Source organism: Sesamum indicum, linkage group LG8 (assembly GCF_000512975.1).
Source record: "Sesamum indicum cultivar Zhongzhi No. 13 linkage group LG8, S_indicum_v1.0, whole genome shotgun sequence".
NCBI classification, from domain to species: Eukaryota; Viridiplantae; Streptophyta; class Magnoliopsida; order Lamiales; family Pedaliaceae; genus Sesamum; species Sesamum indicum.
In genome coordinates, this window is record NC_026152.1 from 14088993 (window position 1) to 14115658 (window position 26666).

General features: G+C 35.9%; 5 protein-coding genes across 10 annotated transcripts; 2 read left to right on the plus strand and 3 right to left on the minus strand.

Moving 5' to 3' along the window:
• On the plus strand, positions 1–2453 carry LOC105168558 (centromere protein X). Of its 4 annotated transcripts, none has more exons than XM_011088692.2 (7): positions 1–157; positions 284–332; positions 413–450; positions 728–767; positions 1425–1478; positions 1632–1736; positions 2020–2453. In XM_011088692.2, the coding sequence occupies exons 1-6, from the start codon at positions 134–136 to the stop codon at positions 1733–1735; spliced, it is 309 nt and encodes a 102-aa protein (XP_011086994.1). In that variant the 5' UTR covers positions 1–133; the 3' UTR covers position 1736; positions 2020–2453. The 4 variants fall into 4 exon arrangements, with proteins under 4 accessions (XP_011086994.1, XP_011086993.1, XP_020551850.1 ...); XM_011088691.2 differs by lacking the exon at positions 2020–2453 and adding an exon at positions 1909–2009; XM_020696191.1 differs by lacking the exon at positions 2020–2453 and adding an exon at positions 1833–1855.
• LOC105168559 (leucine-rich repeat receptor-like serine/threonine/tyrosine-protein kinase SOBIR1) lies at positions 2853–5274 on the minus strand. The gene has a single exon (XM_011088693.2). The coding sequence runs from the start codon at positions 4823–4825 to the stop codon at positions 2957–2959; it is 1869 nt and encodes a 622-aa protein (XP_011086995.1). The 5' UTR covers positions 4826–5274; the 3' UTR covers positions 2853–2956.
• Positions 8223–11168, minus strand: LOC105168700 (protein SIEVE ELEMENT OCCLUSION B). The gene is made up of 7 exons (XM_011088833.2): positions 10914–11168; positions 10735–10839; positions 10204–10649; positions 10013–10122; positions 9776–9924; positions 9206–9688; positions 8223–9108 (listed from the first exon to the last, which is right to left on the minus strand). The coding sequence occupies exons 1-7, from the start codon at positions 11115–11117 to the stop codon at positions 8467–8469; spliced, it is 2139 nt and encodes a 712-aa protein (XP_011087135.1). The 5' UTR covers positions 11118–11168; the 3' UTR covers positions 8223–8466.
• On the plus strand, positions 13232–16910 carry LOC105168560 (protein-L-isoaspartate O-methyltransferase 1). Of its 2 annotated transcripts, none has more exons than XM_011088694.2 (4): positions 13232–13508; positions 14298–14628; positions 15461–15625; positions 16407–16910. In XM_011088694.2, exons 1-4 carry the CDS (start codon positions 13281–13283, stop codon positions 16655–16657), a joined length of 975 nt encoding a protein of 324 aa, XP_011086996.1. In that variant the 5' UTR covers positions 13232–13280; the 3' UTR covers positions 16658–16910. The 2 variants fall into 2 exon arrangements, with proteins under 2 accessions (XP_011086996.1, XP_011086998.1); XM_011088696.2 differs by having other exon boundaries at positions 14358–14628.
• Positions 21658–26169, minus strand: LOC105168561 (probable galactinol--sucrose galactosyltransferase 2). Of its 2 annotated transcripts, none has more exons than XM_020695639.1 (15): positions 26067–26169; positions 25366–25580; positions 24992–25263; positions 24819–24909; positions 24685–24733; positions 24506–24597; positions 24317–24424; positions 24106–24225; positions 23616–24026; positions 23383–23524; positions 23177–23244; positions 22967–23101; positions 22638–22864; positions 22276–22364; positions 21658–22179 (listed from the first exon to the last, which is right to left on the minus strand). In XM_020695639.1, exons 2-15 carry the CDS (start codon positions 25542–25544, stop codon positions 21910–21912), a joined length of 2253 nt encoding a protein of 750 aa, XP_020551298.1. In that variant the 5' UTR covers positions 25545–25580; positions 26067–26169; the 3' UTR covers positions 21658–21909. The 2 variants fall into 2 exon arrangements, with proteins under 2 accessions (XP_020551298.1, XP_011086999.1); XM_011088697.2 differs by lacking the exon at positions 26067–26169 and adding an exon at positions 25724–25999.

Genomic DNA, 26666 nt, shown 5'->3' on the forward strand with positions numbered 1-26666 from the left:
GAGACGGTTTAGATCCGTCACAAAATCGAGATACGGTTCTTTGGATTATTATAGTTGATTATTTCATTGTTTTTCGCTGCATATTTCTGATTACCTCTTTTGTTCACTCTGGTTGCTCCGTGTTCATCCATCAATGGAGGAAAATACTTTCGAACCAGTAAGGGAAAAAGAAAAAGAAGAATCTCCCTTTCTATTCACCTTTCTCTTGGTTAATTCTCGAATTTTTGTACTTTTTTTACGCGTGTCGATCGCTTATCGTTTCTTTGTTACCCGGATGAAACAGGAATTGATTCGTGCGATTTTCAAATTGGTTTGGGAGAGACGAGCTGCAGGTACGCAATTTTCTGTTTTCTTTTTTGGTTATTTTTGTAAAATCTGAATTTACTTTGAGCCCTTTCTTTTTTGGTCGCAGAGCGGGAGAAAAATCAACTTTCAGAAACTGAAGCTGAGGTTCGATTTCATTATGTTGTGTATAGTAGTGGGACTTCCTGTCTAATCTCACTCGTAACATCATTCATTTCTTCATTCTTTCTTGTGCATGTGTGTGAGTGTGTGTGTGTGAGAGTGTAAGTGTGTGTGCGTGTGTGTGTGTGTTGAAGAGTTGTGAAGCCATTCTTCAAATTGTCTAGTATTGAATGCAACAACTATGTCTAATGATCTAATTACGATGTTGTGTATAATTTGGATTGAGAATCGTGCTAGATCATTCAAATCTGAATTGTTGTAGGCGGGACCAAGCACGTCGAAGAGAAGTCGGCTTACTTCTAGTAAGTAAATTCTCTTGTACTGACTATGCAATCCAACATATTAAATTCTGCATATGTGCCAATGCCATTTTGTGCTGGGGACTTGAAAAATCGGTAGCTCATCATTGTTTTCATGAATGAACTGAATTTGAAACAGTAGAAAAAGGGAACCAAATAGTGGATGATTGTACGCATGCCTTTGAACAGAACATAGAAAATGTGCTTGGACATATGCGATGCATAGTGTTCTCATGCAAAAAGTTCGTTTCTTTTTGGATGTTTACATTGTAGATACATTTTAGTGAACCTCTGGTGATAATGTCGGTTTGCTTCGCTATTGAAACATTCTGTGTTTTGTAAGTAGACCTTAAGCAGTGGGATTAATTATCTTCTTTGTTGAGAAATGTAGTTCAATTCTTTTGCAAAACTTACTGAGTGAAGATTCTTCTGGATTATGACATTCTCAGTGAGTCTTGAAATTAATTTCAGAAACATACTTTGAGGTGTTAACATTTCTTCTGGCAATTCTTTTGCAAACTTGCTGTTAGGGAACATAACCGGACCTTGCTTTAGTTAGCTGGTTCTCTTGTTGAACAATCATTCTGTGAAGTTTTACTGAAGAAATGAAAATCTTCACTTATCTTGGGTAATCTTTCTGTATTTTGTTATGGAATGCAGTCAATGGAAATGGATTGAAGCTGAGCTGCGAACTCCTTCGCGTATTTGTGACAGGTTTGACAGCCTAGGCAAAATACAATGCTGTTCCATTTTTTCAGTCTTCAAAGAAGTTCTTTAACTCACATCAACTTGCTGTTCTTTGCAATATTTTCCACAAGGTGGTTAAAAGACATATTAGTACATTATTTTTGTGTTCGCTTGTTGTAGAGGCTATTCAACGAGCTGCTACCATTGCTGAAGCAGAGGGTTCTCTGAAAATAGAAGCAACTCATCTAGAGAGGATACTTCCGCAATTACTTTTAGATTTTTAAGGTACCTTGGAGCTTGAATTGTTTAATAGAATTTCAGAAAGTCTTATTAACGGTTAGAAAAACACTTTTTAAATTCATTTGGCACCTTTGGTTCAAGATACAGAGTCCTCCTTTCCTCTTCTGGGAAATATTCTTGCCTCCTGTTGAACAAAAACATCTGCATGTTCTCTCAGATTGTGTCATGATTTCCTGACGTTCTGCGTGCTACAAGGCATTATAAATACTGGCTGCAATTGCTGTTTCTTCTTAGAAGACCTTATTCCTCTTCTAATCTACAATTGCAGCATTGCAACATTGTGTTGACTAGGCAATTCTCCTAGTTTTTCTGGCCTTGCTTGCTACTGGGTGTAATGCTGCCGATGTATTTTTCCAGCCTTTTTTATTTACCATATGCTCGAGGTTACTCTCATGGCAGCAGAATTCGGAAGGGCTCAAGCGAGCAAACAAAAGTATGAATTTTGGATTTACAGTCCTTAACTCATGCACTGGGGATCTTCATGACAGCTTTGCCATAGGCATGTTCGAATGTGGATGAAATTTAGTGCTATGTTAATGCAAAAGCTAATGCATCCATTTTGGGGATAGCGTTAATGAGTTGAATTATCCGACCTCATCCTAATGTCTCTTCATGAGCAAATCTCTATCTCTTCTGCCCAATTGCCCATAATATTGATAGTATGCAGTAGCAATTATGTATTCTAATTATGGATTTCCTATATATCATTAATTTCTAATCAGAATTATTGGGTTAAATAAATCTAGTAAACGAGTGCTTGAAGCTTGATCAAGATATCTGTTGATGCCTTCTTAGTGCTCATTTCATTGTGAAACATGCTACTCATCTGAAGTTTTGAAGTTTTCGCTTTTGGTTAGAAAACTGAGTCAATACAATAGCTTTGTCACTGAGATTAAGATTAGATTGCTGAAGATAAAGGGAACTAAACAATAATGACATTTTAAACATGTCTGAAAAACTGCATTAATCTGATCTTCTGCTTCAGTAAATGTGGCTAACTAGTTGTGAGACGAGTATGTCAATGGACTGACTGTGTCGGCTGTATTCTTCTGATTTTAGTGGAATCAAGATAGGTTAAAGAAAACCAAACAACAACTTGGGTAAGAAAAACCTTGACCAAACAACTTAAATATATTTTACAAATTGATTAAATCAAAATATTTACATGCATCTTTCAGACATCATCACACATTTTCTTTTAATAATTAGTGCTCTATTTGAGATAACATGCCCCTAGCATCTCTACTATTTGGCCTCTCCTTGGGATCACTCAGAGTGCAGAAACAGGCAACTTTGAGAACCAAGAGCATCTGCTCCTCGTACCCCTTTCCAAACAACTTTGGATCAATTGCCCTTTTCGGGTCCTCGGAAGTCATCAAATTTCTGATCCATTTCATCAAACTCATCTCATCTGTGTGCTCGAAGAACTCATCAGATGGAAACTTCCCACTGACCAGGACACCTAGCAGCACGCCGAAGCTGTATACATCGCACTTTTCAGTAAACTTAAATGTCTGGTAATACTCGGGGGCAATGTATCCAACTGTTCCTGCTACATTTGACGTTGTCACATGCGTGTTTGCATCAGGGAGCGCTTTTGCGAGGCCGAAATCTGCTATTCGGGCTTCCATTTCATCATCCAAGAGGATGTTTCCAGGCTTCAGGTCTCTGTGAATTATGCAAGGTCTATGATTCATGTGAAGATACTCGAGGCCTGCAGCCACTCCTAGCGCAATCTTGTATCTGGCCAACCAGTTGAGTTCTCTTTTATCTGCAGCTACGTATTGGAGATAATCCTGCAGGCTGCCATTCTTCATGTACTCATACACCAAGTAATGGCAATTGGGCAGTGGAAGATGGGCCAGCAATGGAACTAAATTCCGGTGCCTGATTTGGCCTACGGTCTGAATTTCAGACCTAACCTGGCGCATTTTCTTGTTTAAAAACTTGCTGTCTTCGTCTGTGAGCTCTTGTGCATCTCCAAGGGTCTGAATTATCTTCTTGATGGCTATTTCTTTCCCATTGCTTCCAGGTAAAACAGCTTTGTAAACTTCCCCGCATCCCCCTCTTCCAATGACTTCGAGTGATCCTAATCCTTCTTCTTTTTCCAGGAAAGCCAAGTCCTCAGGTTTCTTGATCATGGGGCTGAAGATTCTCAATCGTGTGTAGTTTCTACGCCCTCGGATTAAGCGCAGGAGCAGCTTAAAAAGCAAAGAGAACACCAATCCAGAACCACTGCCTGCTAATGCTCCAGCCAAGAATATAAGAATCCACTCACCTGCTTTCTTTTTCTTCTTCTTGTGCTTTTGTTTCTGTTCTGTTCTCGACGATGGGTCTTCGACAGATGTGGACTGATTGCTGCCTTGTGAACTTTCAGCAAAAGCATATCTCTTTGGAATGCTATCCTTTTCAGCGAATTCTGAGGGCAAATACTGATCAAATCGATTATTAATCAATGACACTGAGCCCTCGACTAAATTGTTGCCAGAAATATTTATGGATCGGAGACTTGGAAAAGATATCACAGACACAGGTACTTCTCCATCAAACATATTACCAGCAAGATTGAGTTTTTCCAGGTTGGGGAAGTAGTTCAAGAATTCCAGGTCCCCTGTAAACTTGTTTGAGGATAAATCTAGGACCCGAAGGCGGATTAATGAGGATAATCCGATCGGGATTTTGCCCGAAAACCCATTGTTTCTGAGGTTTAGAACCTCAAGTTTCTTGCAGTCAATGATTTGAGGTGGGATTTGGCCCACAAGCTGGTTGTCTGGTAAGGAAAGTGCTTGCAACTCAGAGAGCTGACCAATGGCAGGAGATAGTTTTCCTCTGAGGCGTTGGGACTCAAACACAAGACGAGAAACTCTGAGGCTGTCGGAAGTGTTTGCGATTCGTCTTTCGCAGAAAACGGCCGAGTTGCATGGATTCCTCTTGGGTTCAATCCCAAAGTCTTTGAGTATAGCCAAGAGGGCATCATGATCAGGAGGGTGGAGATGAAATCTTGATTGAACGATCAAAGTTAATGCGAAGAAACAGACGAGAAAGAAATGGGATTGGAGATGGGATAAAGCCATCCGCAGATGCTGTGGAGCTCGTGAGGGTGGCGGAGGAGGTGGTGGTGGTGTTTGGAGGCAGGGAGTTTGAGATGGTGGTTGGTGGTATATTATATTCAGAAACTAGTGTTGACTATCATGAAGAATTTGGTTCCGTGTGGAAAAAGATTGTGTGAAGGGGACCAATGGTAGGCAACAAAATTCTCATCATCCGTTGACATGCAAATTGCCTATAATGCCCCTCACACCACCACCACAACCCACCACTTGAGTTGCTTAGGAATTTGATATTCTGCTTGACTTTGACTCCTCCTCAAGATGGAAACAAGTGCTACATTTCTACAATCTTGACTTGCAGTTGCTTGGCTGTTCACATCCATCATTCATCCACTTACCCCTACACCAATTATGATAGTTGACTTATTAAATTCAATATTTTATTGGGAAAATTAGTTGAGATCAACTCTAAATACACAAACATTCTATCTCTTTTATAAAATTATAATTACACTCCTTAAAGTTGTAACTGTAATTACAAATTTATATAAATACTTTCTAAATTACATTATTCTAACACTCACACAAACACTAATTAAAATACATTATACTTACACAAGGTATATAATTACGTATATTGTTTAAAATTTTTGCCAATTTCTAATGTTTTCAAGTAAAACATATAACTATATTATATTATTATAAAAGAAAATCTTTTGTTTGTATCAATTTTTGAATACCTAAATTTATCCTTTATTTTATTTTTTTCTTTAAATTTTTTTGGCCAATTAGTAATTTTCAATAATTTGTAATAATTCACATTATATTTTTATTCTCTTAACTATCCACTTCTCTACATTTTTCTCTCACTTTTACTTTTCTATATTTATTATAATTTTATTCTTTTCATAATTTTTTTTCCTTATTATTTCATACTATAATTTTTTTATATGCTCGTAGAAATTGCATATAATAAAAAATTAGTGTATATATATATATATATATATATATATATATATATATATATATATATATATATATATATATATATATATATATATATATATAAGTAAAACATATACTATAGGAAGAAGAGTGAAGGGAATTAAAAGATTAAAGCTTCCCATATGTTCCTGGTGGAGCATAATATGTTCCAGGCTTGAGGACCAATATTTCAAGGGATTTCTCCTTTATGTTTTTTTTTTCCTAAAATTACATTTATTTCATTTATCTTTCCCCATTCTAAATAACTACTAAGTCATCTCTTCATCAATTAACGGTGAGTGTTTGTCACTCCTTATAATTGATATTGATAATTGATATTTGTAATTATTGATGATCATTTTTTATTTATAATAAATTGACATTCGATCGATGCATGTAGTTATAATATGTAATAATTATTTTATTAGAATTATTAATACAATATAAAGTTTTTGAGGCTATTTTATATACCTCTGTAACTGTCAAAATTGCCTTCAATACATGTAAAGACAATTTCTGTAGTTGTATGCAGAGACACATAAAATAACTTCAAAAAATTCACATTGTACTAGTGAATAATAACAAAAGCGAGTTCGGAAAAATCAAATAATGATTTTTAGAAATAGAACGACTCACACCTAAAAAAAAGAAAACAAATAAAATTAGCCTGCCTTTGAATTATATTTAAATATTGTTCATGATATCGCGGTTCTAAATTTATGGTTTACACAATTCAAAGTCGCAAAATATATATTTTTTTAAATGCATCAATTATAATTACATTATAAATTTCAATAAATACTCATATATTAATGGGATTTGCAGATCAATTATAGGGCGTCATCTTCGCCAAACTAAATTAAACTTGATTTGCAGTCCTAAAAAATATTCTAAGAGTAACGAATAATCCAAAAATTTATATACCATAAGGAGAAAAGGTGACAAGATAGAACACAATTCCTTTCTTTAACCAGCTTATGTTGCCTTTAACTATGCAACCCATGCAGCTCTATATATATTCATAAAACCCAAATTATAGCAACAATAACTCATTTGATTTTCTATATAGTTTCTTCATTTTCCACAAATATTTTTTCTAGGGAAATTTGTGCATGCATCTCCACGAATTAATTACCTTTCCTTTCTGATATTTAATAATTTTTATCAACTTTATTGTAATGTTAATTCTTTATTTATTTATTTTAATTATATTTAATTTCGTGCCCTGAGTAATAATATTTTCTCAATTCCTGACAGGCAGCTTCTCCAGCCGATATATTATGGGAATTTAAGGTTAGTTCTTTTTTTTTCAGTATGTGTGTGTTTGGAGGATACTTAAGTTAGTCATCCTTTATATTTAATTAGAAACGTGTTGAATGAATGCCAAGTCCTTCTTTAAGCAATTCTGATGATCTGAAATGAAGAATATTAAAAATTGTGATGCATATATGTTGATTTAATCAGTAATAACGAATGTCGAATTGCAGATATTGCGATAAAAATATAATTGTTTAATTAATGAACTTGGAGGCATATATATATATATATATGTATATATGTGTGTGTGTTTGGCGTTAGATTGTATAAATGTAGGGCTGAAAGTCCAATAAGGTACGTAATGATAATTAAGGTACGTTGTTTGTTATTTTCCAGCTTTTTGCTTGAATTTTTGAGACAAGTTCTGATTTAAGCATCCGATAATTTTTATGGAAAAAAACAACCCAAATTTTTTGTTGCGAATTTGAGGTTTCATTGTGTTCCTTTACAAAGTGAAGTGTATTAACTCAATGCACCTTTGAATTCCTTAGTTCACTCTTTTGTATATTATACCTTTTCTTGAAAACAAATAATTACATTAAAAAAAGGGTAAATTATATCGACATACTCTGATGTTATCTCTGATTATACAGAACTCCTACTCTTTGCAATATTACAAGTAGGTTCCTTGAGGGGGTGTCAATGTAATTTATTAAGGAACTTTAGTGTAAGTTTTCACTCTTAAGGAGGTGTCGGTGTGAATAGCAACTTATCCATCTATGATATTGGTACAACCTTAGAGGTATAATTTTAATTTTAGCGTGAATAGCAACTTATCCATCTATGATATTGAAAATGGGCAAATTAACCCTAATGGAAAAAATATAGCAATTCACCTTCTCAGAGAGATAAATTGCTTCAATTTAAAAAACATAGGGCGGTAAATTACAGTATTTTAAAAAATACAGGGAGGTACATTGTTATTTATTTTTCTATAAGGGATAATTTACTTATTTGTAGTATCACAAAGGGTTGCTTGTATTTTTTTTTTTAATTTTATAATGAGCAGATGATGTTTGTATAAATAGATCTAACCTGGGAGGTTCCATGTAAAGTCTTGCAAGGAAAAAGGGAAAAGAGAATCAATAAAGTATAGATCCATTAACATGAAAAACTTGTCTACACATTGGTAATTCCATGATTCTGTATCTCTTGAAGGACAGAAAAAACAAGACCAACAATGAAGTGCAGTGATACAATCAATCTTTATTCTTAAAACATTCAAATGGTAGCATCTTGGCATCCTAGATCTTCCCAAAGAGACCTAGAGGTACATATCGCAAACTGAAATTAAACAAAAAAAATTAGTTTCACCACTTCACCACTAAGCACCATTCTTGAAACATGGTTGAGATCAACAACACTCAATCATCGCAACAACGGTACATAAAATACTTCTCCATCGGGCGATGACACTCTGAACAGACAACCATCTCCGGTACATCATCGATCCCTGGAAGTATAAGCTGATTACAGTGATCCTTCGTGTGATGGCCCTCCAAGTAGACGTTCAGTGCTGGAACGAAGCCCTTTTCCCTTGCATCGTCGGTCCAGCTCCCAAAATCGGCTAATGCATGCAACATCGCATCTCCTTTAGCCCTGGCCATCTCACCGGCTCTTGATCCTGACCCTTTGCTGAACAGAGCCCATCCTTGATGACTATCAGCATATGTGAGCATAGTAAGCACCTCAGCGAGGATGTGATCACCGGGCCGTTGTGCGGTTGCAAGAGTCGAGCCGTGGTGAATCTTTGAGTACATCATGCTTTCCATCCGCGTCCAGAAGTACCATATGGATGTAGGATCATTCCAACAGTGGCTGAGACGGTCTGTGGTCACCATTTCATTGAGCCGTTTCACACGTTCCTTGCTCGTTTTCTTGCCTACATAGACCATTTCTAGGCTGATTCGTGCTGCAGCAGCGACGTTTCTTGCCGTCATTATGAACTCCTGGAGCCATTCCTCGTTTTCGCCTCCGTATAAACAGATGACCTTATCTTCACTTATCTGAGAAAGATAGAAGCAAGATTCAAGAATGGATTTGTCCAATGGTTTAGATCAAGGAATGTGAGGTATACATGAACGGACAAAATGTAATTTTTACCCAAGTCATAATTGATTTATCGATGCCATTAACCACCAGCTCAAGTCTCCATTTCTCTTCTCCCCACTTGGCTAACTCTTTTGTGCTGCTGAAAGGGTATGCCACGTTACCCCATATCCGCACCATGTGGATTGCATTTGGGTTGGCCAATCTGCCTTGTGGATCCAATGACACAAGAATTGGCTTCTTAGAATAGTGCCACACCTCCTTGATGTACCTTGAAACTGCTCGTTCCAACAAGCGCGGGTGCTGCAGCGTGTACCATGGCATCATTGACTGCAGACGCTCAAACGTGTGCTCGTGCTCTTCGTTCCATGTGGTTGTCTTTTCCATGATTGGGAGCCACACGATTTCGTACTGAAACTCTTGCCTACTTCTCGATTCTTGATAAATATGGCTTAGTATACGAAGCTCGTCAAGGGAGATATCGAGATCTGATATGAGTAGCAAGACCGTCTTTCCTATAAGAGCTTCAGCCCCAACCTGTCAGGAGTAAGTATTTCTTTGTAGGTAAGTAAAAGAGATACGGGTCGCAAGAAACTGTACTGTTGGATTTTGACAGATACTTACCTTTATCTTCTTGTTGTTGCCAACTTCAAGTGGATGTTGGTCATCCTTCGAGTAGATCAAGTGCTTGAGTATTCTCTGGTTTTCCAAATGAGGTGCTGTTTCAAACAGATGCACGAGCATTTGATAGTATTCGTTGTGTTTCTTCTCGTCTGCAAGTTTCTAACTCCGCCCTTTAGAAGATCATATAATGTCTTAAGCAGACAACTACATTTTTTCGGTATTTGTTAATACTCTTACCTATGTGTTGATAGCAGAGGCCAAGTTGTGTCTTGAGATGGTCCTGTATGCTGGCCACCTTGTGTCCTAAACTAGATATCTCCCAAGTCTCAGCAGTCAATGAAATCACCCTGCAGTTCGAGGCCTAACAAGGTTAACATTTTCATTTTTTCTGGTACAATAAATGTGTAAGGAAAATTGTCAAGGCTTACTGCTGACTCATTCCAAGAATATCAGTGACCTGAGACGCGCACACGACCAAACTTCTTATCGTCCAATACACAGCAATTGGGATATGAGACATCGCAACGGCCATCGGCTCTGCGTCATGCGATATGTACTTAGACGGAAGCCTTCCAATCTCAGCAATGCACCTTGTCAGCTCCAACGACACTTTCACAAGGCTGTTTATCGTGTCCATACGAGTTTTCATCACATCAGAAAGCTCGAGTATGTCTGGCAGTTGCCTGAGGACAGCCAGTGACTTTGCAAGTGGATCAGCTGTGAAATTTTCAGCAATGAGCCAGAATTGGCCGTAGTTAACTGAAAACGATGCCAATGCTAGCACAGCCTTCGCATCCCACGAGTAGCTTGACAGAAACTCGAGTATTGCCATTGCTGATGCATGGGCGTCTCCCCCTGAGCACCTGCATGTCAACTGAGAAAATGGACAAAACGTCCGTAACGACTAATGTCTACATAAAACGTACTAAGCAACAATGAAAAACAGTTCAACTACTTGCCTCACAGGAAATCTTGTTTAGTAAAAAGGCCAATGCGTCCTGAATACCATCAAAGCCTGACAGGGCTGCAGTTTCCTCTGCAACATCTGCATGCTTATGTGATCCCTGAAAACGAACAAAGAACGACGAAATTGAGCTGAAATAAATGAAGGAATCAGGTGTAAGAAAGTAAAACATACATTGAGAATGCCATCCATGCCAGGGGAAACAAGATTGAGGATGTCCCTGATGATGACAAGAATGGCATCAACATCGACTGAACGGCTATCGTGAGCATGAGTAGCCTGGATTTGCTTCCTGAGTCCGGTGTCATCAGATAACATCAAACGACGATCGTTGCGAATAATTTGATTATTCCTAGATAGCTCAGAAGCACCTGCCATTTCTTGTGTTTTCCCTCTTTTTTTTTTTTTTTTTTTTTTTTTTTTTCCCCAAGGATTTTGTATGGTGTTTTAGGCTACAAGATACAAGTCATATATAGTGAGGAGGAAGGGAATAAAGCCCCATGTTTGGATCAAGTTCCTTGCTTGTAAATAGATAAAGCCATTTCCAGTTGGACAAGGAATTTCCACCATGGCCCTCCATTCCACCTTTATAGCATAACATGATATTACTATTTACAAGCTACATTAAGTTTATCTTAAGGGCAATAAGAAGAAGCAAGGGAAATTTAAAAAATTGGACAAATTATATTTACATGCCTAAAATTAGATTTAATTACATAAATATCTTTGTCATTTGTAAAATCATAGGTACACCATTTGAGTTGTAGTCATAATTACAGAACACCTCCTATTCAATAGTGAAAACTCTACACAAACATTCATTAACGTATATATACATGAACACTTCTTCAGGGAGTGTACTTATAATTTTACCAAGGATCGAGGTTGTTTGCATAATTTGGCCTAATTTTAGGATGTGTTTGAACTTATAAGATGCTATATCTTATTTTAAAAAGAAGTTATTTTAAGTATTTGGATAAGATCAAATTATAAATTTTATAATATGTTATTAATAATTAATAAATTTATAATTAACTTATTAAAATTTTAAAAATAAATTGGAAACTCGGTATTTTTTTAAAGGGATTTTAATTTTGGATCTTGTAATCATTTTCTTTACACTTTCCAATATTTTATAAAATATTTTAAAAATTTATAAGCTCACCCAATACCCTGTAATTTTGGTCATCACACCGGTCTCGGTATATAAAACTAAGTGTAGATTACAGTCATCTCCACTAAAATTTATAATTATGGACTACCTCATTGTTGTCTAGATTTCTTTTGATTTTAATGCCCCTCTAACAACGAGTCCATTATGTTAACTTTCATTATGTTTTTATTCAATTTTTGTGATGAACTGCTCAAAACATCCTTTTGAATTATGCATTATATTTTTTAGAATTTTCTAAAGTATTTTTATGAATTAATAAACTCTATGGATTATTTAATTTACTCATCCTCAATTTTTTTTATATTTTCTCTAATATATATATTTTAAATTAAGCAAAAATAAAATAGTACTTTTTACATCACCATCTAAAAAGGTATTTGTAATTTCTCAAATAACAAGAAAGTGTCGATCATAATAACAAACTTCATAGGAGAAACCTGCAATTTATTCTAAAACATATAAAAATTTGGGGTTATAGATAAAGTGAGTGAGGGCTACAAAAAATCAACCCCCTACTAGTTTTGCCTATGTTGGATTAAAAATAATGTGAAGAAGTATATAAAGAAGAAAGAATCATCTAAAATAAGAAAAAAAAATAGGCAAAGAACATGCATACTCATAATTCATCTAATTATTAATACTAAATCCTACACAGACAACTTTGCAAAGAATTGAAGCATATGATGCTTCTTTCTCATTTTTGGGTATTATTAAATAAAAAAGAGCTCTCTCTATTTCCATATCAGTACTTTAAGTTAGTGTATGTAATATGCAACATTCTCCACATGGATATATAGTTCTTTACTTAGTTGAAGCAAAAGCAAAAGGCTGTGTCAGATGTAAAAGTCCAATCAACTTTCCTTCATAGCAATCACCTAGGTAAGATTTTATTTTATGGGTGCTGCAAAATTTTATTTTAATGGTAAAAACACATTTAATTCTTTAAATTCAATAATTTTAACACATTTTGTCTTATAATTACTTGAGGTTTATAAGTTATATAAGCTCCTCGTCCGCGATCGACACGGAATATAAACCAATATTATCAATTAATATAATTATGTAATTACTTAAAAATTAATACTAAAATTTTGTAGTATTTGCTAGCAACATGTCGTAACCATATTTTCTTTTGTAATATGGGCGGCCAATCTGCTAACCCAACATTATTGGGCCTCAGCCCACAGCCCACATCCGAATTTTGAGATTACTATAGTTGGGCCAGAATTAAACAGGCCCAAAAACAAGAATGTACTATATAGATGCACGTGAGGAGCATGTGGGGGAATGGGGGCTGGAGAGAGAGACACGAAGCAGCAGAGGGAGAGGGGTATAGAAAATGCGAGAGAGTCGGAAACAATTAAAAAATGCCTTCCACGTCCTATTACTCTTCAGTTATCGCGTGCGCCTCCCGCTATCGTGCGCCCCTGAAGTTATCCTTTTTATACCTCACTCCCCGCCACTTCCACCACCGCCGCCTTACCACCATCCCTCCCTTGCAGCTCGCCGCCGCCCTCACCACCTTCTCCTCCCGCTGCTGCCGCCTTCCTAGCCCTCACCTCTCCACGGGGAACTCTCTCTTCTCCCGCATGGAGGTACACAGACAGACACACAACTTCACACTCTCCCTGCGTTTTGTGTTTTTATGCATGTTTTCTGTTGGGAGGGTACTGAGTTCAAACTGCGGAAATTTGAAATGTGGCTGGAATGTTTAAAGTGGCGGTTTTGTGTTTTTTCTTTTAAGTAATTCGTGAGGAAAGTTGGGAGTCGGGGGTGATACAATGTCAATACTGTAAGGCATTAATCAATTGATTGTTCACTGGCTGTATTATAGATTATTGGTGAGTGGTGATTGTGAGTGATCGATGGCTTCAACTGAGTTCGTTAAACGTGTAGGCATAGATTACAGAACTAGTTTCTTTTGTTTCTGTATTCAACCGGTTTTTAGTATTATATGATAGGAGAGTGTAAACTGGATGCTTATGAGAAAAAAAGCAATATGTGGAAGTTATGTGTTTTTGCGCTGCAGTCAACCAGTTTTTAGTATGATAATTCTGTCAATACCTCTAATTATCCTCACTGTGGTAGGAAGACGTGCGGTTGAAGTTGGGAATGATTAGATGTTTTACAAAAATAAAATGGATGTTTGGTGTTTTTTATTCTGGTTAGAAGAGATACGATGGTTCGTGTTGGTCAAGCATCTCGTTTGAGTTTCTTCATGGGGCTTTAGATTTGAAATTGTTGCCTCTGAGTGGTTGAGGTGCTTAGGATAAAACCATGTTTGACTAGATACCACTGTTCTTTTTAGTTGATTAGGAATTTTAGGGATCTTGCAAGTTTGTCATATTTGATATTGCTATTTTTTCATGATCACTTTGTGACAGGTCATGAGACGGATCTTTATGTTACCTTTAATCTCAACATTGTTTTATGTTTCCCACCAGCGATTCTGGACTGGTAGTAGTATCAGTAAGAACAAACAAATGGTGGAGCATTTGCAAAGCTATGGAGTGCTAAGGTCAAAGAAAGTAGCAGAAGTAATGGAAACCATTGATAGGGCTTTGTTTGTACCTGAGGGCGCACCACCATATGTTGATAGTCCAATGCAGATAGGTCATAATGCTACAATTTCTGCACCTCATATGCATGCCATGTGCCTTGAGTTGTTGGAGGACCACTTGAAGCCTGGCATGCATGCTTTGGATATCGGTTCAGGTAATATATGTTGCTCTAGTTGTGCTGTAGAATGTTACGAAGATTCATAAATCCTAGCTTTGACTTGCACTGCGGGACCTGTGTCATTTCATTTCTTTTAAATCTTTTCCGATTTTTTCCTTCTAAATTATTGTATGTGATATAATGTTTCAAGAGATAATCATTATGTTTGGTTTTATTTTTGGATAATCTCCGAGACAAGATAAAACACATCTAATGTTTGCTTATTTGTTTCACACCTTGTTTGTGTGTTTTTTTATTTTTGAACTTTCTATATGTAATAGATATATATACACTTATATATATAAATATAATATAAAAGAAATATGATTTGACAATGATCAGTATTTTTGTCTCTAAAAAATACAACATTAAACATACAGTATTTATATATATATTTATAAATAAATATATATAAAAGAGACATAATTTGACAATGAACATTGATTTTGTCTCCGAATCTCAACAACAAACATACACCACTTATTTTAAAATACTTTAAATTATCTCTAAAAATAAATCCAAACATACACTCATCTCCAAAGACACTTATTTATCACTATTTTTCTCTCTCTATCTCCGAAACACAAAACAAACCACTCCAAAAACAAAACCAAACATAATGAATGTATTTTACTTTGGAGCATCTCTTATTGAAATTGATGCGCACTTTGTGACCTATGGTAACTGAATATTTTGTGACAAGCTGGCACCTTTGATGGGAGATTATCGTTTAATTTGGTGCAGTTGAAATTGTTTTGTGAAATGCAATCTTAACTTCCATTGTCGCAGTTTCCAGATTTGTCAAGTTCTCATACAGCTCTTCATGCAGGGACGGGGTATTTGACTGCATGCTTTGCGGTTATGGTTGGACCACGAGGTCGTGCTGTTGGTGTAGAACATATTCCTGAGTTGGTTGAATCTTCCATAAAAAATATCCAAAAGAGTGCAGCTGCTCCACTCTTTGAACAAGGATCCCTCTCGGTACATGTTGGTGGTATGTCTTGAATGATCTTGTTGCTCTTCTATTTGAGATATATGTTTCAGTCTCTTTTTTTTGGGGAAAGTGTCTCCATTTGCTTATCTTGTGTGTTTAGGAATAAAACTGTTGACGCCTTGATTGTTATGACATTATTATGCAGAAGGAAATTTTTGTTCTTCGTGAGAACCTGATAGAAATAAATGAGGTATAAAAATGCAAATTGTTTAGTATAAACGGAATCTAACTACTTATTTCAAAATAGACGTCTGTCATACGAAAAATGGAAATAATATGGGCAGCTCAAGGATAATTAACCATATCCTTCTGTTCCGACTTGAGCAAAGTGAATAAAAAAAAAAAAAGAGATAAAAAAGAAAGGAATATTCACGAGATTTTCATTGTTTATGTTGGTTCAAACAAGAAAAAGGAGTAAAATAGTGTGTGTGTTGGCTGAGAATTGTTGTTTTATTGAATTCTTAGATAATAATACTTATAGGTGTTTTGTGGTTGAAGGTTTTCCACATTCGCCTGGGAACAGGTTGGTTTATTTCCCCGAACATTTCTAGCAAACGAAAATTTTTCTGCTCTGTGCTCTTGTTCAGGTTTCTTTTTTTGTTATCTGCTTTTCCAAACTCTTCCTAAACCTGGACAGCATGTTATTAATTATTATTTTCTTTATCCAAGGCAACATTATTTTTGGAAAAGTAGCCTTCTTACCGTATCAGTGCTGCCCATAGTATGTACTGCAGAACGTGACTTGAGAAGAGCCATTAATTTCTGCAATTTTCTTTAACAGATGGGAGACTAGGATGGCCTGAGTTTGCACCTTATGATGCTATCCACGTTGGAGCTGCTGCACCTGAAATTCCTCCGGCACTTATCGAACAATTGAAACCTGGTGGTAGATTGGTGATCCCAGTGGGGAACATCTTCCAGGACCTGCAAGTTGTAGACAAGAATGCCGATGGCTCATTAAGCGTCCGTAGCGAGACTTCAGTTCGATACGTACCACTGACAAGCCGAGAAGCTCAGCTTCGGGGTTATTAGTGGTATGTGTTCACAGCAGGTACACAATGCTAGGGGCTTGATCTGGATGGTATGCCTGTGATATGTCATATGAATCAATGCCTCTTTCCCCGTCCAAGCGGAAAAAAGAAGGGTTATGTCAAGAACTCATCGCCTTTGTACATAGAAGTTTGTTTTTCGTCCTTTGCATGTAATTATTAGCATAAAATTTCAATCTCTACTACCAATAACATGGTAATTGCATTCTTATATTAGCTGTACATATTTCAACTAATTTTGAGCTGTTCTATGGGCTTAAATACGTGAGGCATCGATGTGGTTCTCAAAAAATTTTCACTATGTTCATATCTCAGTGAATGTTTAAGGATAGCTCTGATATAAGATATATATTTTAGCATATTCTGTCAAATTGATAGTAAGTTACAATCATAAAAGCTCTCAGTATTATGTGAAAATACAAACAGCGCTGATTTATTAAGAAACTCCAACAAAAACCATCAGCATCAACTAATTATGTGTCTCGGTAAAAATGCCAAGCTAAACCACTGAATTTGAAGTCGGATTTAAATATCTACTTTAAATTCTTAAATAAATTTTAAGGTACTTCTTCACTGTTTAGAAAATTACAAATAATTTCATCATTTTAATGTTTGTTTAACAATGAATCCATTTCATTAATGCAAGTTAGATTTTCGTTCATTCTTTGTGATGAAATCACCAAATACTTTTTTAAATTATGATTTATAATTTTATATACTTTTTATAAACTAATATGCACTATGGATTTTTTAGTGTTACTCACACATATATCTTTTACATTTTGTCAAACTTTTTTTAAGCAAAAAGAAAATTCAACAAGGGTACAATAGTAAATTCACCTCACAGTTTAGGAATTACTTTTTATTGCAGGTGTATTTGTAATTGTACTAAACGTTAAGGGAAGTAGCTATAATCTACCCTATATTAATATCAATTGTTAAAACTAGTGTTGTGGCACCTTCAAATGAATGTGCATAATTAAATAAAATTTTTAAAAAATAATTTGTATCTTTAAAAATATATTTTAATTGAAATAATTAAAAATATTAAACAAAAGAATTAAAAATATGCTTTGGGGTTTTGGGGCATATAAGAGTTGGATGATGGTAAGTTAATAAATAAATTAATGAATTAAAAATATATAAATTTTCAGATCAAGAAAAAGTGAGAGGTGCTCTCGTTTAATAATAAGGTATTGACGAAATCAAGAATGTCTGAAGTTGTATTAAGTTGAGTATCAAAAGAAGCTATAAGATATTTCAATTTTGATTGAAAGTTAACAATACGATTTATTTGAAACTGCAATAGTATATATTTCAGGGATTCATTTTAAGAAGTATTTCTTTGCTTCGACCCACTAATGAGCTTCTCTTTTAAAAAATTAAGATTACTTTGTCCTTTTTTCTTTTGTTCAGAGAATTATGTGGCCATAGTACTTTCAAAGGGAGGTAAAATGCAACAAATTCAGTGAAAATGCTTCCACAACGCAAATGCTTTTTGCCTTTTGTCTTTTTACTAGAAAGGCTCTGATCACTACTTCTTGATCTGATGATTGAGACAACTCCTGGAAACTACAATAGAATATCAACAACACAGGAAAATTCACTAACATTAGTATTGTATCAACTGGACTTATATTTCAGACAATATGGTTTTGATCTGACATTCATACAGGGGATACAATTTCAAGATCAAGAGAGGATTTACAGATTCTGCATGAACAGCTAAAGGTACAACTCAAGACTGCAGGGTTAGTACAGGACTTGTATTTCTTTCAAGCTGCACTCCCCTGGAAGTGTTACTGTCAACAATCCATCATCAGGGCTATACATGAATGCTGCTTCTGTCATGTCTACAAAACAAGCTCTTGGTTTTGTGCTAGAATAAGCTCCAAAACGGCCGTATCCACGTGCTTGGATCGTCACACTGCAGCCTGAAGAATCATTTGTATGATTCAAGCTTTCGACTGCCCCTCCAGAGTTGTACATATCGAGCAATCCAATTGGAGAAAACCGAAGGTTTTCTCCATAGTTCTGCCACAATTATAGAACCCTCAAGTTTGAATGTCGATCTTATATTAAGTGATATGTCAAGAATATATCGTTTTCTTGCAAGTTGGCTTATTTATCTTACCCCTATAGGAGAGACGGTGAAGATTTCATACTTGAGGACGTCCAAAGATACCTTCAGGTTACCTTTCTTAGGTAATGTGTAAAGGACTCCTGCAATAAATTAGTATTCATAAAAGATTGTAATGTGGAAATCATGTTTAGCTTTAGATAAGAGCGAGTTGTCTGAGAATTTGACCTGAGTTGAATGCATATACCGCACAATGTCCGGTCCAAGTTTCACTGGCCGTGTCTCCAAGTGACTCGATATCAAGTGGACTAATGTGGCCAGAGACAGGTGGAAGTGCTGAGAGCGGCAAATCTTGACGAGTATCACGTTTGAAGTCCCCAACGTCGATTTTCGTGTTCCAACTTCCTGCTCCCTGGCAATTGAACACACCTAACACGCCAGAGAACTTGTTCATGTTCCATATTTTCAGCAGGCTGCAGTTTTGTCAGCATAGTTAGAGAAGCTTATGACAGAAGGCTGGAGTGAAAAATTTATGGAGAATGGTGGTTGGTTCACAGATAGTCACCTTGTACCGTCTGTCACTGGATCATTGAATAAAACAGTCACGTGTAGGACGCCCAGCGTATCTTGCTCTCAGGATTGAACCATCAGGTAAAATGAGCTTTTTCAAGATACTCGAGTCTATCTGCACGCAATTGAAATAATTATACTCTAGAAGTGCACTGCTAACCAAGGATATAAACAACAATATAACCCATTCATGTTGCCTTATATTGAGAATTTATCCTTCCAGTGAGTCCAATAAAAAAAAATTTATTATAGTAGAATACAAACTAATATAAAAACGATTACATATTAATTGAAATAGTAAAAAAAAACAACAATAATAAAATTTCGGCTCAGGAAGTTGGATCTGATGGGGAAGCCCACAGCCACAAAGGCCGGCAACTCAACCACCGGTTGCTCGAACGGATCTGATGGGGAAGCTCACAACCATAAAGGCTGGCAACCCAACCACCTGTTGCTCGAACCCTACACACGGCCACCAACGCACTATCGAACCACTCAGGTTTACTTATCTCTTTTATTTTTTTCCTCACTTGTTTCTCTCTTCTTTTTCTTCCTGAATATAGTGAATAAATAGGGAGAAGCCAGCAAAAAATCGAGAAAGAGGAAAGAATACGAGGAGGGTTAATAAAAATCGGCCAAGGAAAAAGAATAAGAATACGAAGGGTTTTCAGTTATCTAAAAATGAAAACCGAGTCGAATAATGGGTATCGGAACGATGGGTCGGGTCAGGCCTTCCAGGTGATAGGTTGGGCTGTGGGCTTGGGTCTACCGAATTTGGTCCTAGACAATTTTCCAACAACTTTTTAATAAGAAAAATTACATCAACACTCTACGAGTTTAGGTCTAATTATGCAAATATCTTTCTTTTTTTTTTTAAAATTATGAATACATCCCTTGAAGGGGTGTTAGTGCAATGTACTTAAATGGATATTTGTGTAAAGTTGCACCATTTAATAGGAGATGTACTTATAATTATAACTATAATTTTAAAAAATATACTTATAATTTCACAAAAATATGAGATATTTGTGTAATTAAAACTAACCTCATAATGTCAATGGAACTTTTAACCCTATTAATAAAGGTGACATGAGCTTTTTGTAGCTTTTTTTTAATATGATCATAGAAGATTCTAATTGATTCCAAAAATTTTAATTTTAAAAAAATAATAATTTTATATAATCATGGTTCGTCAAAGATACTAAACTTTAATTTCTTATTTGAATAAATTACAATAAAATTTTCTAAAATTTTCATAATTTTAATTTTATGTTTTAAAAAACACAGATTATTATTGAGTTTTAGAGAAAATGGAGACAATTTCTACCATTTATAGACCGCTTCAATGAACTTATAAGTTTTTTAAAATATTATAAAATATTTAAAAATTTATAAACTCTATAAAATTATTTGATAATAAATAAGAATTTTAGGATATTATATGCTCTTGGTAAATTATGTCGAACACCTCTAAGTTTTAATAGAATTATAAATACTGCTCGTTGTTCTTAAATTGTTATTACCTACCTGATAATGACGTATGTTCAATAACTGATATACGTCGTTATTTTTATTTGGTCTATTTGAATAGATTAAAATGTTCTTTTAAACCATGAAATATAATATTACATATTTTTAAGTTTTTTTTATGTACTTTTATGATAATAACCCTCCAACATTAAAGTTTATATATATATATATATTTAAACTAATGTCCATCCAACATCAAATTTTTTATATGTTTTATTTTTTTTAAAAAACTAAAATTGTATTAAGCATAAAGTTGATATTTTCATCTTATTGCTCAAAGGTTATATAATTATGTCACATGTATGGAGGGGTATTGGAAAATTTTCAATCAATGAAGAGTATTTGTTGTCATGTTAAATTTTAAAAGAGCACAATATAATTTGCCCTTAAATAAAAGGATAAATTACAACTAACTCCCTTGAAGTTTGGTATAATTAAGAAACCTTCTCATTGTTGAAAAATTACAAATATCCCCTCAAATAAAAAATAATTATATAGCCCTTGGATGGTGAGGTAGATATTACTTCTTTACCCTAAAAATAAAAAAAATAAAAATTGAGGGTGGTAAAATAAAAAAAAAAATATTAGTCCACAAAATATTTTAAATTTAAAAATCATATAAAATTATAATTCATAATTCAAAATGGCATTTTAGTCAGTTTACCGTAAAAAAATTATTGAAACCTAAAGGAGGCTAACGGAACGAGTTCATTGTTAGAGAGACGTTAAAATTATGGGGTATTTATAATTTTTCAATACGTCAAATTTGAGGGATGTGGATGTAATTTACCCTAACAAAAAAGTAATATGAATCCACTTTTATTATCAAAATTTTATTGCTTCCGCCCCACCAGCGGAAAAAGAAAAATGGAACTAAGTAAACAAATGAAACCATAAAAACTAGTGCAAACTCATTCTTTTTTCTTGTTACATTCTTCAACACTCCCCCTTGGAAACAACTCAACCTGGAACTCCTTCAGACACACTCAACTTTCATACTTCCACTAACTTATCTACTCTTGAAACCACTGATTATAACTTCAAAGGAAACTGCCTTAAAATGCAATCTCAATCTCTTTGAAGCTGCTCTCACTCTGAAGATTCACCGTCACAAGTCCATCTTCAGACCTGTAAGAGAAGTCCTCATCTTTGCTGTCTACCTTGCAAGAACTTGGTTTTACACTTGAGTATGCTCCAAACAGTCCCCACCCTCTTGCCTTCATTCTTACAACACTGTCTTTGAAGCTGCATTCTTCCACTGCTCCTCCTGAGTTGTACATGTGAATTAAGCCAATGGGAGCAAACTGAATGTTTTCGTTCAAAACCTGTCGATCACAGTGTTTAATTAGCATCTGTTAGTACTGCAGAACAAGATAAGTTCATGTAGTGGAATCAGACTTGAACAAAATGGCTTATCTCACCTTTATTGGAGAGACGGTGAATATTTCGCATTGTAATACGCCTAACGACACTTCAACAGTCTTGCTCTTTGGCACTCTGGAAAGAGATCCTGTAACGTAGAATAGTTAACTGATCAACGTTGTGCTTTTTTTCCACATGAAATTATAATGTTGATGATATTCTATTAGAAGACTTAAGAAAGTTGTTGGAATGTGGCGCCTCACGAGCATAAGGGGAAAAATGCGATGTTACAGTGTTCTATAAACACCTTTTACTTGTTATATATAGTTGATGTATGAGTAATTTTTGCATTTTACACGTTACATGTAAAATTATTTCTTAAGCGCTTTCCTAACAGACTGGAGGGAATATATATACTAACCTGAGTTAAATGCATACATAGCACAGTCTTCGGTCCAATTTTCGCCTGCAATCTCATCAAGGAATTCGACATCAAGTGGACTGACACAGCCTGAGCACGATGTGGCTGCAGCTGAAGAGTTTTTTGTGGATTCAGCTGCCTGTTTCATTGGCCAACTTCCCGCACCTTGGCAGTTGAAAACTCCAACTACTCCAGTTAGCTTATTCAAGTTCCATATCTTGAGCAAGCTGTTGTGATTTAGAAATACTTTGTTAATTACTGTAACTAGTTTTAATCAATGCGTCTCTTGGCTATTTATTTAAAAGTTCAATACAACAAGACAGGATTACCTCTTCCCGTCCATGACCGGATCGACAAACAGGCAGTCACGTGTAGGCCTGCCAGCGTATTTAGCCCTTAAGACGGATCCGTCTAGAAGAACAAGTTTCTTGAGGATCTTGAAGTCATGTTTTCCTGGCTTGTCGCTGTAATGAGAAAAGCGTTATCAGAGGATGTTGCTTGGTTGTAATGAGACCAATACAAGGTTATTCAGTTTTTACCTTACGTAAACTGGACAACCGCCTAACGCTCTTGCTGCTGCATGGAACTCGGCAGTGTTGTGGTTGCTCTACATTGAGGAATGAGAAAAGGGTTAGTCTAGTAACTTAGTATTCGACTATCGTTAGTTAATTTTGATGATCCCTCGTCTCTATCTGTAGTGGGACGGCAATAACAGACTCAGCTATGTAGGAAAAAGTACACTTACATGGAACATGTCCCAATCTGGGACAATAATTTCACCTAGGAGAAGGCTGTTGAAAGACACTGATGCAATGTGTAAAGTCTGAAAAGTTGGCTCGTTCGGCATGAAATCCTCGGACGCTCTAGCAGTAGCGCTCTTCTTTGAACTAACAACAGAGGGAAAAACATCCGTCTATTATTTCAAGACTCAACAAAGACATCGTTGGATTTAAACAACCAGTTGCAGAAGTAATTTACCTAAAGATGCTGTCTGAGTTATGACACATACAGCAAATCAGGTTATTGTCCCTGAAGTTTTTCTCTATGGACTCATCAAGGGCTTCATGGTACTTCTTAGTAATCGACACTCTTCCACCGTGTCCGGAACCCAAGGTCTCTAACAAGTTCTGGACATCAACCTTAACACCATCCACCCCACTGCTGGCAAGATAGCCATGCATATCATTGTAGAAGTCAAAAACTTTCTGAGGATCTATCACTCCAACACCGTACTTTTCCAACATGTCAAAAACTACATCTCTGATGTTACCGATGTTTCCTGGTGATTGAACTGGATATTCAAGCTTCGGACTGTACTTCTTGAGCGCTTCCGACGTTGCAAGAAGGCCACCCCAGTACCCAGCTAAAGCGTGCCACATGTATACATACCTGAATCAGATAGTAAATATCGGGACTTCTGTAAACTTCAATTGGGCAGAAGATACTGGTCTGAAACCGACAAACTTACTTGAGTCCATAATTCTCTTTGATGTAATGGATCAACTCTTTGAGGTTTGTGGTTGAACCATCTGATTCTGATCCCCTAAACTTACTGTTCTCTTTGATATCTGTTAATCTGGTTGCAAATCTGTAAAAACAGAAGCATCATTAATGAACTGAAAGAAACATGATTCAAAAGGGATGATTATTACATTGTCTGATTTTGAGCAAAAACTTACTGTGTTCCTTCAACAAGCGGCTCGCCTTCCTTCTGATATTCGTTCGTGGTTTCTTGCCATCCATCATCTATGATCAGGAACTTTGGAGAAATCCCGCCTTCTTTGAAGCTGTAAAAACATGAAAGTTTTCATGTTAACGAGGTTCCAGTCGTGTGCAACATGAACATAGCTTTTGATATACGAACGAACCTCTGAAGACCCTCTTTGATTCCTTTTGGACTAACTTCAGTGTAAAAAGCATCCCATGTGCACCATCCAAACCAATCCAAATGAGCAGGGGCCTGCGATTCAAACCGGGATGTTTATCAAATGATCAGTGTTAGTATTAGTTTTCCCATCTGTCTGAATAAAACTTGTTAAATTCTTACCTTTTTGGTTTCAAGGTGACTAAATGTACCCTTATGTTTGGCTAGAATCCTGGACAAATCAAAGAATGTCAAGACATCAGATGTCTGATGACTCGAAAATTAGACTCAAGACAGAGATCATTAGGCCGACATACTTAATTGAATCCTTGATGAGTTCAAAAGGGTTGTCCCCTGAGTTGACAAAAACTCCTTCCAGTGCCTGAGAAGTCTGGACTTCAGGATCACCTTAAACAACAAAAGTTTCAAGAAATCAAAATGCTAGTTGTCCAAACGACCAATTAAAAACTAAGGTTTAACTGAAACCAACCACTTTCGTAGCAGAACTGGAGCTCATTTGATGGAGTCCCTTGTAGAGTTGTCCTGAATGCTCCATCAAGAACAGGCAAAACAAGGACGTAAAATTTGTTGTCGTTGGCCGGTTCTGTAGGAGAGTCGTCGTCTACTATGCCAACAATAGATTCTTCTCCGGCTTCCAGGAGAAGCATCTGAGTCTCCATAGGAATTTCGCTTGCTGAGTTCCCAACACGTGGGATCATCCACCATATCTTGGCAAGGAAGAGACACATGAACTTGCAATCTCTGTGAAAATCAATTCAGACGTCAACGAGACTGAGACAGAAACATGGAACAGGACATGAACATGATCGATCATTTGAACATCTGTATTGAGTAAATACTAACTCAAGAACTCCAAGATTGAAGACATGGTGAGAACTCAAGGTCGTTGAATTGGCTCCAATGAATGCTGATCCTGCACTTGCTGGAGAAACGACAACATTCTCCGGGACTCCTGTTAAGACAACCTTGCCACGGACCATGAGGCAGCCATTTTTTATGACTGGGACGGCGCTGATAGTCATATTCGGCTGTGTTTTGTGAAGCTGTTATCGATCAAACTGCACAGAATTGCAGCAGACGAATCCCTTTTCAGGAAAATTTAAGCTAATAAACAGTATCAAGAAAATGTGGTAAAGCGATAATGTAATAACAAAGAAACATTTGAAACAAATGTAAAAGACAACTCCTAATAAACCTTTACCTACAAAAACGAAAAGGGCTGCTGAGCATTCAAGAAAACCAAAATGGAATGTCAAAAATGAGGGGCCTTCAAAGGCAATATCTCAAGAAGAAGGGAAAAGGGAAGTAGGTGAAATCAAGGGTGAGAAGAGCATGATTCAAGAACTGGTCTTTTATAGCTAAATCAGGACAAAAAGATCCAAAGCAGCCTTTAGGACAGTGCAAAATGCCATAGGCAATAACAAGATACTCTTTTCAAGAATTTGGACTGTAATGCAAGACGATTTGGATCAATTATATTTGTGCTAATGATACGCATAGAACCAATCCAAGTAACATTGACATGGAAATGACTCATCAATTACATTGTTTTCTCAAAATTCCCCATGCACCATCTCCATAATAGCGGCAGCCATTAAACCTGATCCAAGTTTAAATATGGAAATATATTCTTTAGTGGGTTTCTACTAGGAATTCAATTAATCAGATTATGAACATGTGCGCATTAATATGACAAAAAAGTTGATTGTGAAACACTACTGAGATGCTTGTAACGTATCGTAAAAGTATACTTTTACAATTTTTTTCCCACATGCTATCAGTCGACACAATTCAGAGTTAGATCGATGATTGTTAACTTTAAATGTAATATTGAATCACACCCCCCGCCTCAAACAGTTCCAAAACTCAAATTCATGGTCTTATATTTTGGATAGTGGGCCTTTTTTATTTTAGCAAAAATAAATCTCACCGTGTAGTATTTAAATCTTAAAATTTTTGGAGTGACTGAGAATGAGGGTGGCATCAGCATTGGAATAAGTAGAAGAAATGTGTGGAGATGCAAAGAACAGATGTCAAGAGTAAAATGGAGATGTAGCAAATTCCTGCACCATAATTGGCTTTTCATGCACAACTTTTGAGAACAACAAATATTGAGTTGTTGATTGCGTGTTGAGAATCTTTTG